At 39.3% G+C, this 21475-nt stretch overlaps 1 protein-coding gene across 2 annotated transcripts in view; it reads right to left on the minus strand.

Moving 5' to 3' along the window:
* Nucleotides 1-21475, minus strand: part of RGS7BP (regulator of G protein signaling 7 binding protein) — a 52464-nt gene that overhangs the window by 11390 nt on the left and 19599 nt on the right. Inside the window, exons 1-2 of one of the 2 annotated variants that reach the window (XM_035100796.2) lie at nt 2908-6826; nt 2654-2784 (exon numbers count right to left, since the gene is read on the minus strand). In XM_035100796.2, the coding sequence (XP_034956687.1) occupies nt 2654-2717 (64 nt within the window). In that variant the 5' untranslated portion in view covers nt 2718-2784; nt 2908-6826. Of the gene's footprint in view, nt 1-2653; nt 2785-2907; nt 6827-21475 lie in introns of those variants that run through there. The other variant, XM_035100795.2, reaches the window with a different exon arrangement.

Raw genomic sequence — 21475 nt, forward strand, 5'->3', positions numbered from 1 at the left:
GTGAATCAAGCTGCACCTTGAAACAGCTAAAAGGGAAAGGAACCACCCTCAGCTACCTGTTATTTGAAGGGTGAGACTTCCCCATGAAATAATTTTACCTGCTCCTCAAAGACTGAATCAACACTGGAAGGGGTGTTTTGCTTCAGCCCTTAAGAATACTGGGAAAAGCTAGACCAAATATTTCATTCCAGCTTTAGTTAGAAACCACTTTAGGGGATGCTCTGTTGTGGCGACAGTAGTGAATACTTCGCCACCATCATAGCAACTGTACAATGTTGGCCAGTGAATCTAATTTGAGGGGTGAGGGCCTCTTTCACATGGGCCCAGGTGATGAACGGATGAAGCCTGCGGAGATCAATTTGCACCACATTTTCCAAATAAAGACCACTCACCTCTATTCCTACTTGGAGGCTAAAGTTAACCCAAAGTCAGGGATGGATGCAGTTGAGACAATGTCTTGGTATGTCATTTTGGATACTTTTCAGCCTAACAGCGCTGGGCTAGAAGGAAAAACCATCTGACCTGGTGTAGGCTACCTTCCTTTGTTCCTTATGAATATTTTCTAATAGAAGTTGCAGTTATGTAACACTTTTTCCTGACTGTGCCAAACACTTCACATGTATCCTTAGTAATCCTGACAACAATGCTGTAAACTATATCTCTGTTGCCATGCTACAGATTGGGGAGAGGGTAGAAGAAAGCTGAGGAAATGCTGCCTTGCCTAAAGCTACCTAGCAAGTTCATGGTTGAAGGAAATATTTGAACCAGATGGGGCTTCCCAACTTACATTACACTGCGGCAGCCCACCAAATTATGACCGGACATTTAGAGCAGCGAGCTACTACAGATATGAGGGCTTATTGTGAAAATATTATAAAAACCCAACAGCATTTGTGCATTAAAAGCGTTCACCGCTCATATAAATGCGCTTTACAAATAATGACGGCTGTAAGAATAGGTCCTACTGATGGAAAGTCCCCACATTTCCTAGTATTGTTTATTGGCATGAATTAACAGGGAACAGATGAGCGGAGGTGCATTTGTTATATGGCTCCACAGTAGAAGCGCCCAGCACAAGGCATGCTAACGTTGTCTTCTGCCCAATTAGTGTGTGGGAGGAAAGCATCGTGTTTGCAAGAGAAGGGCACATCTGGATTAGAAACAGCTCAATGTATTTCTGTGGAGCAGCTATTTTTGTTCTTGAGATTCCCCCCCCCCCACTATACAAGCAGCCTACTTTTCCTCCTGTAGGTCAGCTCCCTCCAGGAGTAGTCTGAACTTGGGTAACTAGCTGAACTTTACAAAAGATATAAAAAGCAACAAAGAGCCCCAGGCTTTGATTCTGCAGAGTTGTTCTATACCCATGAGGAAGATGAAGTTAGCAAAAGTGCTGAACAGCACAACCTGCTTTTGCTAAACACCTATAAGAACAGTCTTCCCCCCTCCCCTCCTCCAGCACAGAACAGACTCGGGCCATACTTATTCACAAATGCTAACATTTGTTCAGCCCTTTCTGGTTCTCAGGAAAACTTCCATGAGAAATCTAACACGCATCAACGTATAAGGCCAGCTCAGTACACTTTTCCTTGGGAAACTGTACACAAAGCCAATTTGGCTATATGGCCACGCATTCAGAGCTACACCAAAAGCAGCAGTACTAGGCATAGAAAATGCAGCAGCTGTGAAATATATTGATGAAAGGCAACCAGCTAGATATGTTGTAACATACCACACTCTATGCCAGGTAGACATATGAAAGCTCAGTGTGCAGCCCACTGATAAGTATGAAAGAATTGAAGAGGACGAAGGGACTAGGGGCATTAGGGCTCATCCATAGGCATGATTGTCCCATGCCTAAAAAGCATGGGCATGAGAGGTTTTCCCCTTGCCCCACTCTTTTTCTAGGGAAAACCCACCCTATAAATCAAGGCAAACATCAATCCGGAGAAAATAACCTCTATCATTCCTAACCACTGGCCATGTGTGCTGGAGCTGATGGGAGCTGGAATCCAACAAGAGGACCATAGGTTCCCAATCAATTCACCCGAGGCCTATTTAGGTGGAAAAACCAAAGAGGAACTACAGTTCTAAAAGGAAGCCATTGCATCTCTTTTAATGATTATGGGCCAATGGAAATAGTGTTGTTCTTGGATATGGAATTTTTGGTTCTGAATTCCTGCAAAACTATAAATTTTAACTATGCGTATGGAGGAGATAAGGAAGAAGGGGTGATCATGACCTTGAGCTCTTTGGATGAAAGGCAGGATCTAAATGTAACAAGCAAACAAATATTTAATAAACATGGAAGATTGTTTTTATAACAACTTATTTTGCTACTTATCTAAATTTTATCTTGTAATGACTTATGGCTATGATCAATATATTGATTCTTTCTATTTCAATGGAAGCAACCAATCCATGTGCATATTCCACTGAAATCAACAGTGTAGGCTAAGTATTCAATATTCTAGATGCATGTTGGCATGGACACAGTAGTCCAGGATGAGGCATAAAAGCGCTCTAACATCCTATGGGCAGGCTGGTTGGAAGCTAACAGATGAAGATGCGTGGCAAAAATCCTGTTTCACACATAGCCAATGACAACTGAAGTGAATGAAGCAAGATCAAGAGGAATTATGATGTAGGTGAATACCTTTTCGATGAAGTTGAAGTGATCCTAGTAGGCATATGGATTTTAGCATCTCTGTCGTATACATTTCTAAGCAACACTGCAACTGGATAAATAGTCTACAGATCTCAGGATGAATCTCCCCATCTTCTGGGCTGCAACAATATATAAAAAATCAAACAGAAAATGTTATCATTTCCATAATTATCTGTCTCCACAGTTTAGACATTCCAGAGAGTTTTTAAAAATGGTTTATTTTTGAAAAATTATATACAAACCTTGTAATTCTATAGACATCTTTTAAGGTGTATGATTTAACAATAAAGAGAATATTGTTGTTGTTGTTGTTGTTGTTGTTGTTGTTGTTGTTGTTGTTGTTGTTATTTATGTATTTATACCTTGCCTTTTTCTCTGACAGGACTCAAGGCGGCTTACAGATAAATACAAGAACTGCTAAAATGTAGAGAAATCCATCATTGAAATACAATTAAACATTGATAGAATTAAAACTATATACATATACACAATCTGTTTAAAACATACCAATAATTTTGTAATACTGATCTGAAATAAAAATTGCAAACAGGACCAGCTCAGCTTGTAGCCCTAAGTATACCATGAAAGAAGCATGCAGAGTGGTGGGGGGTAGGGAGAAGAAGAGGCATGGTGCGAATTTCCCCACAAGATTTAGGTTCTGTCCCTAAGTCTAAAAAGAGTCAATCACCCCTGGGTGAGCAATGAATTCTGAGGGACTTGTAAAACGAACGTGTGAATAAAATGTCATTTTTCCTGATGTTTTATTTAACCTGGTCAAATACCTTAAAATGTTTTCAAACCGCATGCAGTACTGCACAGAGATAAAAACTGGACTAAAAAGAGGAAAGATTTAACTTAAGTACTATAATTTCTGATTGCTGTCAAAAGTAATTCCACCCTTGGATTAAACACTATTTATAGCAGCAGATGCCACACAAGTTCAGAGTAATTACTGATTTTAAAGATCACAATTTCTCCTTTGGCTCTACCCTCTCACCCTTTTACTCCAACCAACAACCCTAGAGACACGATCAGATGCTGACTAGCTGCTCTAATGCTGCAATGCCCAGTTATGTGCTATTTTTGTAACCCTTCTTCTTAGATTACAGCTGACTTCCGTTCTCAAATGCACGGCTGTTATCTTCATTGATTTCTTTTGAAATCACACTCATGAGGGCAAAATATCCTGCTTGGAGTATAACTTGTACAAAGATGTTCTTCCTCATCCCTGGTGGTTGTAAAGATTCATTCCTTGTACGATGTTTCAGAACTCTCTTTTTAATGCCAGCAGAATCCTCTCAGAGGTGTTCTTATGCCAAGTTTGCAGTTAGAGTGGACCAGGAGGTCAAGAGAAGCAGGTCTTTTGTTTTCTCTTTTAAAAGTGCTGGACTGGGGCCTTTTACCCAAAAAGAATGATAGGTACAGAATATATTTTATTACACACTAGGAATTTATGAGAAATGTTGAAAAATTAAGGCCTAGAGAAATAAACTTTTTCTGTAAATGTTTTCAATAATTTTCAGTTTGCACTGGGGAATTCCATGGAGCAAGGGTAGTGAATGGGGTGCCCTTCAGGTGTTGTTGGACTACAAGTCCCATTACCCGCATCCATTATGGTCAATGGTCAGGGATGATGGGAGTTGTAGTCCAACAAAACATCTGGAGGGCACCACATTGGTTACCTCTGTGCTAGAGTGATCTAATTTAGCATGTTGATTTTTCTTATATTTAGTATAATAATAATAAGCTGAAATGATCAAGCTTGGTATTTATTGTTACTAATGAACTTATGGCACAGAAAACTTCCTGTTTTTTTAAAAAAGATTTCCAACAGTAATCATTTATTATACCTCATATGAATGACCTTTTTTTTTACAGTACAGTATTGATTTTTACATCTGACTGTCATTGTGACAAGACACTACAGTAATTACTAGCAACAGGAATCCTAAGTACAGTAATGCTTAGTAGAATTGACCAATTTGTTGTTGCTGTTGTTTAGTTGTTTAGTCGTGTCCGACTCCATGGACCAGAGCACACCAGGCACTCCTGTCTTCCACTGCCTCCCGCAGTTTGGTCAGACTCATGTTGATGGCTTCGAGAACACTATCCAACCATCTTGTCCTCTGTCACCCCCTTCTCCTTGTGCCCTCAATCTTTCCCTACATCAGGGTCTTTTCCAGGGAGTCTTCTCTTCTCATGAGGTGGCCAAAGTTGGAGCCTTAGCTTCAGGATCTGTCCTTCCAGTGAGCACTTGGGGCTGATTTCCTTCAGAATGGATAGGTTTGATCTTCTCTAAAGATGTCTATCACTGATAGCAATGTTTTATCCTATATAAAGTGGAGCTCTAATGCTTCTGTGTTACTTTTCTAGATGAAGAAATGTGGTAAAAAATAATCAAAACAGTAAGTATGCAGCAAAGCTCTGAATATTAAACAATTCGGTATCAAAAATCACAGGTGTTTGAGAAGATCCCGAGAGCAAATAAGAGGTTAAATCACTATCTTTTGTGTGTGTAAAAGATCCACCCTTCACAAGCACCAAGCCAGATAATAGTGTTAAGAATTCACTCACGTGTCTGTTCCTATGTGACACAGGGTAATTCCAATTACTTAGGTTTGAAATATAGTGCTTCAGAGCGAGCCCATAGCTGCCAAGTTATCCCTTTTTTACAGGGATTTTCCCTTATGCTGAATAGGCTTCCTCGCGAGAAAAGTGAAAACTTGGCAGCTATGGAGTGAGCCGGAGTTATTATTGCTTAAGATTTTTAGAAACATCACTTATAAATGGTCTCAGGTGTGGCTGGTGCTGTTTCCAACCTAGGGTTCCCTAGTTAAGTTACCAGAAGTCCAGACGCCAATAGAAGCCATGGGGCTAATATGTTTGGCTCCAATATCCTGATGTAGCCACCCTCAAGTAGCCAGAATCTGAATGCCCATTTGCACATATTCATTTCTAGGGTTGGAAGGATCTGTTTCTCATTTTTCCATTCTTAAATTCAGTTCTCCACATTTCTGCATTTCTGCAGTGGTTTGTCGATTTCATTATAAAAAACCCTCATGGAAATTCTTCAGTATTTTAGTGTGAATTTCTCATAGTAAACACATTTTTGTCTGCAGGTCTGACCAATGCACACATTTATGCAAGCAAGCTCTCCTAATATTTTTGTAAACATGGTTGGAGAACTGCATCACAGAATTCGGGTAAGTGAGAATTTTGAAAGATGGCTGTGTTTCGGTTCTCACATTGCTTTGGAAAGTGTCTAATTGATAAATTCAACTTTAAATGTGTAATGAATCAAATTTCACCCCTATTCCTATTCATTTCCTCTAAGGTCCCCTACCCATTTTGGCTCAGTCAGCAACCCATAGTTAGTGCATGTTACTACATAAACAACTTCTCCATTGGCTACCCTTTTAAAGCTACATATCCTTAAATTTTCCTACTTGGATACACCTTAAAGTGAAAGTCCAAAATCACAAAATAAATCTCTTACAATTAGTACTATGAAAGTCAACCTGTGTTGCATGCTATCAAAGTTATCAATTTAACATACTTCATTAGCGTTAAGAAACTCAGTTATCTTTCTTCGGATTTGCACTACTTTTAAGACATTCAGAATTAATGACACTAGCTAATAATAACCAGAATAGCAAATATTAATATCTAGAACACATCTACATTGATAAACAAGCTACTAAGCAATTACATATAAACCCCACAGAGGGAGCTCTAATACCAATCATTACCTTTTCAGCATTGTTATTTGACCACCAACCAGTTTAACCCATAAAACAGAAAGGAATATACAGTCACTGGATTCTATCCCTGGAAATAAAATATTTATTTATTTCATAAAATTTATATACTGCTCGATTGTAGAAAAATCTCACATCACTGGAGCTGTTACCAACCAGCGAATATATTATTTCTAAAATACTATATATTACATAGTTGCTTTATAAGTAACTAATTTAACCTATCATTATATTGTTTGTAGACAGATTGGGATTAAAACTGGAAAACCAAGCTGTGTGAGTTTTTTAAATTTTTGCATCAGGTCACTATAATACTAATACTAATACTAATACTAATAACAGTTACAGGTAGGTAGCCGTGTTGGTCTGGCGTAATTGAAACAAAATAATAATAATAAAAATTTCTTCCAGTAGCACCTTAGAGACCAACTAAGTTTGTCACTGGTATGAGCTATCGTGTGCATGCACACTTCTTCAGATAATAATAATAATAATTTATTATTTATACCACGCCCATCTGACTGGGTTTGCCCAGCCACTCTGGGCGGCTTCCAACAGAATATTAAAATACAATAATCTATTAAACATTAAAAGCTTCCCTAAACAGAGCTGCCTTCAGATGTCTTCTAAAAGTCTGGTAGTTGTTTTTCTCTTTGACATCTGATGGGAGGGCATTCCACAGGGCGGGCGCCACTACCGAGAATAATAATAATAATAATAATAATAATAATAATAATGTTTTGATTTGGGTGTGTGCAATTTGAATTCAGGAGTACTGAAGCAAAGGTCCATAGAGAAATGGAATGGAATTGGTTTCAATCTATGGCTCATAAACAGCCTCTCTGTTTCCGGTTGCAATGGAGAACAGAGATTTTTTTTTTTGGCCTGGACCTCTAGATTCTGAACTGAGGGGAAAGACAGAGAAATGGTTGCTATTGTGACTAGGCCTTGTCCACGCTATACCACAATAGTGTCATGACAATGTAAAGAAGGTATGAAGTTGCCTACTTCTAGTGGTTCTGGACCCAGAGTGAACCCCAATAAGACCCTAGGATTTCATCAGTTGCCCCAACACTAAGGGAAGCTATTTCTCGGACAGTAAATAAAAGTGGAGCAATTAACCTTTCCCTTTCTGACATGTTGGTTATCAATACAGAACCAAATTTTAGTTCTAAACAAAGGGGGATTAAAGGAACCAATCACTGAGCAGAAAAAAAAGATGACGGGGAAGAGGAGTAAGCCTCAGGTTTTGCTGCAGGACTTATTACTACCACCACCATAATTTTTTTTAATTAAAAACAATACTTATAATTGCAGGGGGTTTTTTTATTTAAAAAAATTAAGTTTAAATAGAATACATGCAAAAATATAATTACAAGATGACTGCATTGCACTTGCATTATATTTATAGTGTAAATAGTAAAAGTGAAAAAAGGAGGAAAAAAGAGACAAAAATCTATATCATAACCTTTTGAGAACAGATTAGAAAATAATTTAACCATCATCTTGAAACCGGATTTCAAAACATTGTAAGACCACAATATAGTGATTATGCCCAAATCTTTGTTATATTCCATAAACAGCTGTCAAATTGTTGCAAATTTATCTTGTCTTTTTCCTTTCTCTTTAAATCTGCTCAATTCAATGTGGCCATCGAGGCAGTCTCCATCATTTTAAATCTCCTGTACATTAACAGTTGCCAAACTCCTTCACCCCCCAAACAAAATTCTTCCTGACAACACTATTTAAAAAGCCAATTCCTTAAGTTCCTGTCTGATGAAACCACCTCCATACTCTAAAGAAAAAGCAATGGGTCCAATGGTATCTTATACACAAACATATCTGAAGTCTGAATCTTGACTAATTTTCAGGATTTTTTTTTTAAAAAATCAGTGCATATTTCCACCACTAGCATAATTTCTTTTTCATGCAAACAGGTTTCCCCACTTTGATGTATTCCTGTACCTCAACTTTTCTTTTTTTGGGGGGGAGAGAATGAGAGAGAATAAATCTTTGCTTTTAATTTTTGCTGCTTGTACCACTGGCTTAGGTTTTTCTGAGCTATTTACTCTCTCTTTAATATTTGTACTGATTCATCGTCATGCTGTGACATTTTGAGCCACTAGGGGAACAAGAGGCACACAGGATAAGCCAAACTTTGAAGGCCAGGAATCTCAGAGACTGAATGATTCACCTCAGAAGGAGTAGCCTACAGGAGATGCTGCCATGTCTTGGCAAAATTGGGTCAATAACGTTAAAGTGTATTTGACCCAAGATACATACAGATCTCATATTTATTAACAGTATATCCAAAACAGTTTCACATACTATAGAAAGAAAAGCAGGAATACAACTGGAAAGAATTTTTAAAATCCCAGGATGATAAGCACAATATTTAATTTAATTATTTTTATTTCTCCCCCTTACTCGGAAAACTACAGGACTTTGTTTGCAATACCGGTATGCTCAGTACATTGACGAGCTATATAATTAATGGGCCAAAATTAATTTTAACCATGTATTCAGATTTCTTAAGGGAACTGAATGCAAAAACTTTTCAGGAGATTGGTCACTCAACTCTACCCTCATGCAAGACAACCTGTTCCCTTGACAACCTGCAAGTTTCACCCCCTTAATCGTACTGCTTTGAAAATGTTCTTAATTTCTGGCTTTCTACCCAATTAATCCATTCACATTATCCCCACCGAAGAATTCCGCCACATGGATGGCCAGTTCCAAAATGGCAGAGCCATCCTTTGAAACTGGTACAACTAGCATGCTATAAGAACAGAAAGGGAGCGTGCAGGAAGTAGATGGTATAGTGTTGTGCTGCTGCCCTGCCAACAGTGGTGTGTCTCCTGGGATGGTGTGGGGCACAGGAAAGGCCAGGACCGTATAGGTGCACTGGCAGGGTCTCACATGTCCCATTGGTTCTCTCTGTTGCACCAGGTTTCAGTTACGCCTACCAGATCAATGCCATCCTCTAAGACCAATAAGAATCAGACCAAGATCTCAGGCCAACATACCATTCAATAATGAGAATAATCCCTATTAACAAACCAATTGTGAACATAGCAAACAAAATTACATGCAACCCTACAATTTTTGTAATAAACTTAATGTTTAAATAATATTCGCAAACTGAAAATTTCTCAGTTCAATGGTATCTAATTGAATAATTCAGGTTCTAGTTCCATTAAAGAGTCTTTTGACGCAAAATATCAATACGGCGTTTGGTGTAGAAGTACTTTATAGTCAGATAGAGACCACAATAATCTGAAGTCAGAATATATTGATACCTTGTTTGATGGAGGAGTCTTCTAAAATAAGGTAGCATCCACAATAATCCAAAGTCAGAAGCCAGGACAGGGCCCTGTTTCAGTGTCTTAACCTTCGTCAGCTGAAAGGATTGAATTTTACATAATAACTAAGTTTAGGGAGGTCAACGCGTACCCAATTGTTCTCTGTATGTCCTTAGAATTGATTCACAAATCTTGTCTCGGGGGCTTCTAGCATTAGCATATTGACACTTGTGTATAGTCTCTTTCTTCACGTTTCTTTTCTTTTCACTTGCATTTTTGACCTGCAGTGCATTGCCTTCTCTGAGTCAGGTAATGAACTCATAATAAAAGTTGATATCTATTCCCAGAAGTTAGGCTCTCCATGCTAATGCTTACTTATGCATACAACGATCCCTTAGTGATGAAACATGATTAAGTAGGATATGACAGCACAGTATGGCAATTGACAATAGCAAGCCGGAGAGCAGATATAGTTACATTCAATAAATATGAGACCATAAATGGAAGTGTTAATTTAAATTATTTGTCGCATGTGGCTGGGATATTCGCTTGTTAAATCACATTCCTTTTCTGAAGTTGCTTAAAATGCTAGAAAACCCCAATAATCTTACCAGTGTTCACTAATTCACAAAAAAAGTCTTCCATTTTTTAGGCACCGGGAAGCATATGCCATGAATGCCAGTCTTTAAAGTACAATGGAACCTCGGTTTACAACTACCTCTGTTTATGAACGCCTCCGTTTACGAACGCTGCGGACCCGGAAGTCTTTACATCCGGGTTCTACGGCGCCGGATGCGCAGCGCGTGTGTGCGCAGAAGTGCTCTATCAGTGCTTCGCGCACACGCAAAACCGTGCCTTCGGGGGGAGCGAATGCCTCCGTTTACGAACGCCTCCGTGGAACGGATTGCGTTTGTAAACCGAGGTTCCACTGTATAAGATTTTCACACTTGCTTCTATATGTTAAACTTTCCGTTTCAGATGGCTAGTCGTAATCTGGTCACTATAAATCTGAAGTTGAACAGGCTTATGCTAGGGGAAATCCAGATAATTCCCCCCCTAATATTCTAATTTAAAGTCAATATTAGGAGGACTAGTGGGTGATAGTTTGGGGGAAGGCCCTGGTGCAGTTATTCCCCAACCCTCAACCCCAATAACCCTTCATGGAAAGTACCATCACCCAAATATGAGCAAAGACCAGGGCTGGATCCCAAATCCATTCAAAGCTCCAATGCTCTAGTTACCTTTTCTAATGTCTCTGAAAAGCAAGCAGCCCCAGATCCTGAAAGGAAGTGGTGGATTGCTGTGAACAGCTTTATGATGGTATTTTTCTCGTTGGGGTAAGATAACCCAGTCAGTTGTTTTAGGAGACAGTTTGGCCACACTGGATGTCCAAAATCACTGCTCCAGAATCTGGATGAACCCAAACAGCTCTAATTTTAAGAGATTAGATAGCAGCATATGTTTTTAGGCAGGATGTTTTAGCTTTCAGAGGTTCTTCTTCCACTTCCCATATTCTGGTACATACCATGCTGTCTACACAGATGTCTTCAGGGCAGTGGGGGCTGATCCAAAGAGCAAATGGGACACTGTCCCACCAACCTCAACTGCCCAGCATGCTTTGCTCCTTCCTTAAACCTTGTATCACTGAAGCTTTCTCCACAGAAGTCACCAGTTCTTATCTACTGCACAGCAATGCTTCATTTATGAATCTACCTTAGTTCAGTAACGAATAGATACCAAAGCATTTTAAGGGTATTTAGAAGGATGTAAGGTGAAGGAGGTTCTGACCAAAAAGAAAAAGGTGTTTTGGTATGGTCTGCTCAGCCTAAGCAGGAACACATTCTACTCTTATATAATTTGTGAACATGCTGTCCCTGACATTGACTGTCATTTAATCGTTTAATATACATATATACTTAATGTGTCTTCTTTCTCATTTTCCCAACTGCACATTATCAGCTTTCCAACTTCATAATTTCCTCCCAACTCTACATTTTGTGTTTAGCTGCACACTAAAAAACACCCTTTGAAAAACTTCCATCTTTTGGTCATATTTCCTACAATGATGCATGATAACACTGCTAAAGAGTGCGATAAAACATCCTATATGGACAAGGAAGCCTTGTTCTGAAGCAATCATCAGTAAATAAAATAATAGCAGTAACTCTTCCCATGAGATCACATTTTCACCATTAACCATCTCTCCCCCCCCCCCCCGCCCGCCCCCAACACATTGATGTTCGGCAAGAACTAAGTATGTCCCACAAAGAATGCTCAAGAAGATTCCATCTGAGGTCAATAATACTATTTGTGATATCTCTGTACTGGGAGTTGTACAAAAGAGGAAAAAACCCAAAGCCCTGCATATGGGCCTCAAGCTAAAATACACAGCATATTACCAGTAGCTTGTTCAGCCTGTATTTTATTTTAAATTATCTGTGATAGATGTGCAATTTTGCTTTTTGAAATCACTTTAGCCAGGATCTAAAAGAATTTGTGTGAAAACTGCATGCAAAGGAATCATTGCGTTTTCTTTTTAATGAGGCATTTCCAACCTCCGAAGATGAAAAGCTACTATTCAGATTTTTAAAAGGCTTGTGTCTCTGGTAGTGAGAACTGCTGCAACAAAAAAACCAACAGGAAAAAAAGAAAAGAAAAGCTCCACACAGTTCTTCCTTCATGCGTCTTTGGAACTTGGCCTTTAGCTATTAACTGTCATGAAAGTAAGCTTTCTGTAATACCATTGCGTATAAATGCCAAAGTCTCAAGTAATGGCTATATAAGGGAGCAAGCATTTTGGAACTAGGTGAAGCTATATAACTATCAACAGCACAGTTTTACTGCCTAGGGGCAAACTTGGGGCAAGTTGTAGCCTGCCTTTGTAAAGTTTATTTCTAGAAGGAACTTACAATAAGTAAGTTATGCTTTTCATGCAAGTTTCCCTTAAAAAAGAGCTCTCATTTTGTAGCATTAATACGTAATAAGAAAAACTCCCTTCATTATTATCTGATCAGGGGAAGAAAAATGGCAATATATATTCATCCCTATCTAGCATGGGAGAGCAACATATAGAAATGGACTTCTGTAGAACTGGGCAGTGCAGATGCCAATTTACTTCTGAAGACACTTCCAAATTCACATTGGTATAGATAGCTGACTCCAGAGAGCTGAATGGATACCAATGGAGACATTTATTTCCCGTTCATTGTTGCACATGATTAGTTGTACATGGCTAGATATGGCCAGAGACTAATGTTCTTAAACAAAAGCAAGAATTGCCTCCTAATCTTGCATCTGCCTACATTGCTGGGTATGCTCTTGGTCCAGAGACTATTTAAGGGGACACCTGATAACTGTGCTCAAATAGCAAAAGATGGTGCAGATTTGTTCTCTGTTGTTCCAGAGGACAGAACTAGAAGCAATGGGTGGAAATTTCAAGAAAGCAAATTTCAGGTATCATCATCATCATCCACATCAACTTTGTTGGACTGGTCATGTTGTGCGGATGCCTGATGATCGTCTTCCAAAGCAACTACTCTATTCCGAACTTAAAAATGGAAAGTGTAATGCTGGTGGTCAACAAAAGAGGTTTAAAGACTGTCTCAAGGCAAATCTTTAAAAAATGTAGTATAAACACTGACAACTGGGAAACACTGGCCTGCGGGCGCTCCAGTTGGAGAACAGCCTTTACCAAAGGCGTCATGGGCTTTGAAGAAACTCCATCTCAGGACGCAAGGGAGAAACGTGCTAAGCGGAAGGCACGCTTGGCAAATCCATACTGTGATCAACTCCCGCCTGGAAACCAATGTCCCCACTGTGGAAGGACATGTGGATCCAGAATTGGCCTCCACAGTCACTTACAGACCCATTGTTAAAATCGTGTTTATGGAAGACAATCTTACTCGGTCAAGAGTGATCACCGAAGAAGACATCATCATCATCTACCACCCTTCATCTGAGGATCACAGGGCTGTTTACAACATAAAAACACAAAATACATAACACAATAACAAACAAAAACAATACCCCCTGCAAGTTTAAAAGGCTATAGATTGTTTAATTAGCCAAAGGCCTGGGAGAAGTGGAATGTTTTTGCCTCGAAGGCGAGAGAATTCCACAAGTGTGGAACAACCACAGAAAATATAAATGTTAGGGGAAGCTTCCTAATGGCACAAGCTGTTGCAGACAGAGTTGATTCAGCTGCAGCTACCAAGAGATGCTATACTGTAGTTACAAAATTCATTCATTAAGCCAGGAGTTGGCCTAAATGACTTCTAATGACCTTTCCAGCTCTAATATTCTATGACCCTCTAGTTTTCCGTATGAAGGGTGTTTCACAAATGATGCACATATTAGAACCCATTTATTACATCAGTCCCTGGCTCCTACTAAAGGGAAGACAGAAATTTGATTCTGGCACAAAGTGGGGCATGACATTTGGTTCATGTCTGCTGGTTTTATTTTCTGTTTTTCATTTGTTTGAGTTTTATCTGCTGTTCAGTAGATCTGCTGTTTTTGTTTGTGTTGTTTTAATCTTTGGATTGTTGTTCAGTTTTTATTTATTGCTGTATTTTGACATTTTAAATGTAACTCTGGAAACTGGCTAAGTTGAAAAGTGGGGTGTACTTTTTGCAAATAAACTTGAAAAATGAATATTCAATTGTGCGCTCAGCAGGCAGCTGTGTATGTTATGATTATTCCTAATAAACTGATTGATGATGCTTGTCAATTTTACTCCCCCCCCCAAATTATTGGTTTTACATAAATTTACACACAATAACTATAATGCTTCCAAAACATAAAAATAAAAAGGTTCTTTTGAACCTTCGGACCTCCTCCCCTCCCTCCATGGGTTCCATTTCCCCAAAAATGATCTTTTCCTTTTTTTTCCTGCATCCTTGACCGTTATCCACCTATTAAAAAATCATAGCTACCAAAATTCATTTCACATTACAAGTGTCATTGTATCCCTACCCATGATTTTAACTGTCTACAGTGTTCTTTTAAGATATTAAGATGTTATTCAAATCTTTCAGGAATACTTGGTCTCCCTGGTTTCTGATCTTTCCTGTCAGTCTTGCCATTTCTGCATATTCCATTAGCTTGGTCTACCATTCCTCTTTGGTCGGTACTTCTTTCCTTCCATCTCTGGGCTAAGAGCATCCTCGCTGCCGTGATGCTTGTCAATTTTAAATGGTATTCCAGTTGTCAGGATATCAGGTGGGACAGATAGGTAGTACGAGGTAAACAGTACTCAAAGCTCAATTCAGAACTGGGCAGCAATTACAAGCATCCTCTCTGACCAATTTTGGCCCCTTCCACGTTTCCTAGCGCCCTCATAACCCCTGTTGCTTAGGTAGGTTCCCCCAAACTTCCAAGGAGTCTTTTAAAAGTGACAAGGGGATAACAGGAGAGGAACCACCCACAAGCTTCCCTCTTTTCAGAGTTCTCAGAATCCAACACATAAAAAGGTGACAGGGAAACAAGGGACAAAGACTGCACACTTTGGGTGACTCCAGCCTGCCAGGCTTCAAACAATATGGCCATATAACATCTTTTAATTTTGATCTAATCACCTAAGTCCAATTAAAAGCTGCCTTAGTTCGTTCTCCTTTGATGGTAACTTCAAGCAAGAGTCCTTTTAACAGTAGAACAAAATCTAAGCTCACCACCAGAAGTGGCCTGTACTAGGATAGTGGTTGCCTGTGCTTGCATGAACCTGAGAGTACGAAATTTTCTGTCGCCTACAGAAAAATCTGAACTCTTTTTCTTCTGCTAACGTAAGGTGCTTTTTTCAACCACCTTGAACACATCGCTTAACACGAAATGGCAAAGTCTGAAGTCTTGCTTGCATGCTTGCTTGCTGGAAAATATTGCTCAACCAGAAAAGTTGTTCAAGATAAGAATAGCAGAGAGAGAGGGGGAGAGGGGGAGAGGGGGGGAGAGAGAGAGAGAGAGCGCAAAAAAAAAGGCTACAGAGAATTTAAGGGCAAATCCTGCGGTATATAGGTACTGTAGCGCTACTGCAAAGCTGGTCCATCATGGCCAAGCAGCACCATTTAGTCTCTCTAATGCTTCAAGACTCCCCCAGTGCAAAAATAAAAACTGACGAGTCAATGTTAACTTGAAAAAAATCCTTTTTTCATGTATAACTACTTAGACCTTGAGAGTATCCTCAAAGGCCCTTAATCCTCCAAGTGCCTTGAAGAAGTGGGGTGCAGACTGTGAATACTGGGGTGAGGACCTTTCTGATTGTGTGGGATGCTGTCCCAGTGCCTTCTTTGTGCTCTGTTTGGGGCCAGACAGACATTTTTTGGGGGCCAGACAGACATTTTTTGAAGATACAATTTTTCTTTGACTTTTAGTAGACATTTAGAAGACATCTGAAGGCAGCCCTGTATAGGGAAGCTTTTAATGTTACATATTTACTGTGTTTGATGTTTTGATTTGTTGGAAAGTACCCAGAGCTGGGACAACCCAGTCAGATGAATCTTCTACCATCATCATCATCATCATCATTAAAGGTAAAGGGACCCCTGACCATTAGGTCCAGTCGTGACCAACTCTGGGGTTGCGGCGCTCATCTTGCGTTATTGGCCGAGGGAGCCGGCGTATAGTTTCCAGGTCATGTGGCCTGCAAGAAAAAGCTGCTTCTGGCGAACCAGAGCAGCACACGGAAACACTGTTTACCTTCCCACTGTAGCGGTACCTATTTATCTACTTGCACTTTGACGTGCTTTTGAACTGCTAGGTTGGCATTCTCTATTGCTAAGTTGTATGCTGTGTTAGAAATTTTCTTGTTCTTAAGGCTTATAACAGCATTTTAATGTTTTTATTATTATTATAAGCTTGCCAGAAAACTTTGTTACTGGACTATATAAATACTGTTAATAAAAATAAAAATAAATTTAAAAATCACCAATGAAGAGTTGACATTCTACAAAACCCATTTTAATTTTTGCATGAAGGGTCATTCCATGTCATGTCAACACAGTCATGTCATCCACTGTCTCAGATTTTGATGAAACTTGGGGTACACCCATCCCTTATGGATGAAAGAAACCCCCTTAATTCCCCCCATCTCAAATGGTTTTAATTTTATAGCACTTCAAAGTTTCGTGAAATCTGCATTGTCTGTAACTCTTGAGACCCTTGGCACGTGTACATTTTATTTTTTTCCTCCATAACCAATGATCAGATCTCTTTGAAATTTTACACAGAGTTCAATAAGAGGATGTGGATTTCAGGGGGGGAAATATACCAGCACTCAAAAGATTTTATAAATGCCTATTTTTAAAAAATAAATGTACTTTTTTGGGTGGAAAACCTAGGTTTAGAAAACCTCAATTTTCAGCATGTGGTCATGATGCAACCAAAAGTTTTTGATATTGAAAATTATTGCAAAGACATGTTCTTTCTCGACAAAGAATGAAATTTATGTTTTTTTATTCCTTGTAACGAAAAGTTTATGTTTTTTGGACATAGTGGGGAAAAAGTGGCTACTGGGTACAACTTTCCTACAATCCATAGGAAGGTTTTGTATATCATATTCACATCATGCTTTAAATCATCAGAAACAATGCAATGGGATGAGATAATCTTCTCTTCATCAGGACTTTTATAATGCACTTCTTAGGCATTTATAAAATCTTTTGAGTGCTGGTGTATTTTTTCCTGAAATCCTCATCCTCTTATTGAGCTTTGTGTAAAATTTCAAAGAAAACTGATCATTGGTTATGGAGAAAATAAATAAATGTACACGCCTGGGTGGATGGGGATATCCTGGAAACTTTTTATATGCTGCATTGAGTTCCACAGAAAAGAAAGATGGTATATAAAGTATGCACAAAGTGACTGAACAAATGGTTGAATTTCTACTTCCAATATCTGCAACATGTGTTTCAATATTCTTCTTTAGGGGGCTGCATCGCATCCCATAATAAAATGACACATTAATAATAATAATAATAATAATAATAATAATAATAAAGAAAATCCACCATTGCTTACTGACTGAAGATGAAATATGGGCTGTTACTGTAAAAGGAAAATGCCTTTAAAGACCTGGGCTAACAGCCAAAACCTACTTATTCTCAAACACTCCCAATAATTTCAATGGACCTACGATGGAATAAGTGGTTTGTGGACTGCAGCCAGAATCCAAGGGTTTCAATTTGGACGTCTTTTTAAAACCTTGTTGAGCAGGATTTGTGAATGCGTCAATCTCTGGAGCTTGACAGAAACAAAAACAAAAAAGAGTGAAATAATATTTCTATTGCCGTATGTCAAACATGCACAATGCGGGAAACACCAGGCCAACTGGCAGCACACGAACCTGTCTGCTTCCGGACGACCCTAATTTTTTCCAGCCCTTGGTAGCAGAAACAGAAGGTATAATGAGCTCCCCGTTCGGTGCCACACATGGCTTGTGAACTGTGTGAGGATTTGGCCCACCCTACATTGTTCTAACTTGTTCTGTTCTTTTAGGAGGGGACATAGATACTGACAGATATAATTGTGTATATGCAGGGTGAATCTTTTAAAAAGAGGCCCCGTGGAACATGTGTACTCTGTATCCACGGGGCCTCTTTTAAAGGACTCACCCTGTACAGCATAATGGATTTCTTTCCCTTTTTACTTTGGTCCTTAAAAAGGATGCATGTAAAAGACAAATTTCATATATTGCAGAGTCACATGTAAATCACATGCACTCAAGTCCTCTCACATACATTCGTAGTAGATCTGGATCAAGAATGCTAGCAAACGTGGCACACTTAAACTCCACAGTACAAATAGGTCACATGCATCTTGCATCACTATACATTATCAGATGGAGAGAATGCGATGGAGGGGCTGCTGTTTTCAGTGTCATCTGTTCATGTGCCATAACATTGACTTAAACTTTATGTTGGCCATTCTTCAAGCATTCTGCCCACCTCCTTTCTATCAATACAATTTTGAACCAAAGGGTCGCATCTAAACTTAAAAGAAATATACCAGTGAAGACTGGGAGCAAGATAGGCTCACCATGGAGAGAATTGATTTCCATCACTTAATGAGGGAACCTTGCATTTGTTGAGGAAGAATGCAAATAATGTCTCTCCTCCTCCTCATACCCCCCCCTTTTGTGGGAGTAGAAATCCTGGATGGGCAACAGATTGAAATGTGAAGTAAGAGATTGGAAAATGCAAGGAAAATCTCATTTCTTGGGATGCAGTTTGTGCATGTGGGTGGCAGTGTCAAAATACAGGAAGACTGATGGAGCTAAAACCTCTTGCTTTTCCTTGCCTTTTGAGTGCAGCTTGTATGTGAAGTGGGTGAGAGAAGTGCAGTAAGAACTTTTGCTTTTGTTTGTATGCAGAGTGTAGTGTATTTCCTTGACTAGAATATGCCACTGAAATGTGATCAACAATGACTCTTGCTTGCCTGGACAGAGTGATGGGTAGAAACCTCTGGTTTTTGCATGGCTGGAATGTAGCCCACCATGTTGGCAGGGGGCAGAACGGAGCTGGTACCTGGGATGTGATTGGCCAGTTTGCTAAGTATTCTTATTTATTGACTTGGTTTAGGGGCACAGCTGCCCCCCTTGCCCATGCCCATGTTCCACTCACTTTCCTTCTGGTCGCCACCCACCCTAGAAGGCTGTTCATAATGAAATGTGGACCTTGACTTGAAAAGGATTCCCCACCCTTGAGCAAAAGCCTAAGAGAATGTACCTTAAAGGATGAACAAGATCAGAGTGAGTGAACAGGCTTCTTGCTTCTCTAAAATTGCAGGGTGTTGTTTTTTAAAAAATCCCTGAGGATTCAAAGAAACAAAGCCTGCTAATTTCCACCTCTGAAAAATACTACAGCTAGAAAAGGAGCCAAGATTGAGCTGAGAAGCTTGAAAGCTTTGGAAATGTATGTTCGTATGAACATTAAGGACCTCAGTGTTTTGCTAGTAAACAAACATTATTTCTGTCGGAGTTCATTTTCCATTACACTGCTCTGGAATGATAAAAGTCAGTGCAAACTGAAGTTAAAAGTCTATTAAAAAACACACACGGCCCAAACTCACAATGTGCTAATGACTACTCTGATAGGCTGACAGGCCTTCCAGCCCACAGTTGTAAACAGAGCTGGCTTTTGGGAATTATATCATCTTGTCCTTGCCTGAGGGTGGCACAAAATAGAAATGCCAAAAATGTACTGTGTCCTAAGTTTAAAAGTAGATTTGTATTCTGTAAAATGCAGCTGCCTCCAGTCATTCTACCTCTTAGCTGGAAAAGAACCATTTGCACAAAAAAACAACAACCCAACAACATCCAATGTTTCTTTTCAGTTCTGATTCCTTATTGCAGGGGAAAGCAATGCAATGCTCTTCTGTTGCTGTTGGACTATAACTCCCATCATCCCTGATCACTGGCTATGGTGGCTTTGGTTGAAGGGAGTTGTAGTCCAACATAATCTTCTGCCCTCTCCTGGTCTACAGTACCTTGCTAGGGGCTCAATAAACCTCCTTTTATTGCTGCCTGCCAATAGTTGTTTTCTGGCCACTGAATGTAGCTAGTAGGCTTGCTGGCTTGTTGTGTCACAATGCTAAGGGCTACATTCCATCTTCTGCAACATTTCAGGGGCCACATCTCAGAGGGGTGGGGATGGACAAGGCCAGAAGGAAAAGTGTGTGCTGCCATGGATAGGACTCTTGGCATTGTACAGAAAGCCTGCAATCTGATTCTGAACCCCACTTATGCAGGAGAAAGCCCAACTGTGTAGATAGGATTAGCGTTTCACTGTGTAAAATGCAGGCTAGGACCTGCACCAATGGATTCAAGTTACAAGAAAGGAGATTCCAACTAAACCAGGATTTAATTTTCTGACATTAAGAGCTGTTCAACAATGGAACAGACTCCCTCTGAAAGTGATGGACTCTCCTTCCTTGGAGGTTTTCAAGTAGAGGTTGGGTGGTCATCTGTCATGTATGATCTACAGTAGTTGATATTCTTGTGTTGGTGGTGGTTGGCCTAAAAAACCCTTGGGATCCCTTCCAACTCTACAATTCTATTATTCACACAATGACAAATCCCCCAGAAACATTCAGATAACCTGAGAATACAAACAAAGAAAGAAAACTGGCTTTACTGTATCTACTTATATTTATAGGATTCTAGACCGTAGTTTTGTCAATTACCGGTATATACTTCACGACACAAGATGGAAGATCAATGCTACAAAAAGACTTTCTGTGAAACACTGAACCGCTCTGAAGTTGGGATGAGACTGAAAGCTCATTCTTTTACACCTACACCCTGTTTAACATGACATTGAATTGATACATCCCACTTGCCTCTTTAGGGATAATATTATCATAAAAAGGACAACTTTGCTGGTCCTATCTAGGAACAATCAGGATAATAAAAGTGTGCCACTTAGCAGTTAATTGTGTCTTCCCTCCACAGCTTGAAATGTGTTTTACAGTATTAAGTAATTCTCACAATACCTCTGGGTGGGATGTAAGTATTATTACATTTTTAATAGACAATTACTTGTAACAGACAGAGTGCAAGGAAGAGATGGAGAGAGACCTGTTCATCGATGTTTTCAAACTTTCAAAATAATGAAAACAGCCATTGTAGAAAATAATGAACTCCATACTGAATGTTTAGAAGTGATTTATGGCTAATTTATTAAGAATTTGTTTAAGATATGTAGATATGTTATGCAAATTTGATTTCTTCTCTTTTCTCTCTCTCTGTACAGATTAATACA

Source organism: Zootoca vivipara, chromosome 11 (assembly GCF_963506605.1).
Source record: "Zootoca vivipara chromosome 11, rZooViv1.1, whole genome shotgun sequence".
NCBI lineage: Eukaryota > Metazoa > Chordata > Lepidosauria > Squamata > Lacertidae > Zootoca > Zootoca vivipara.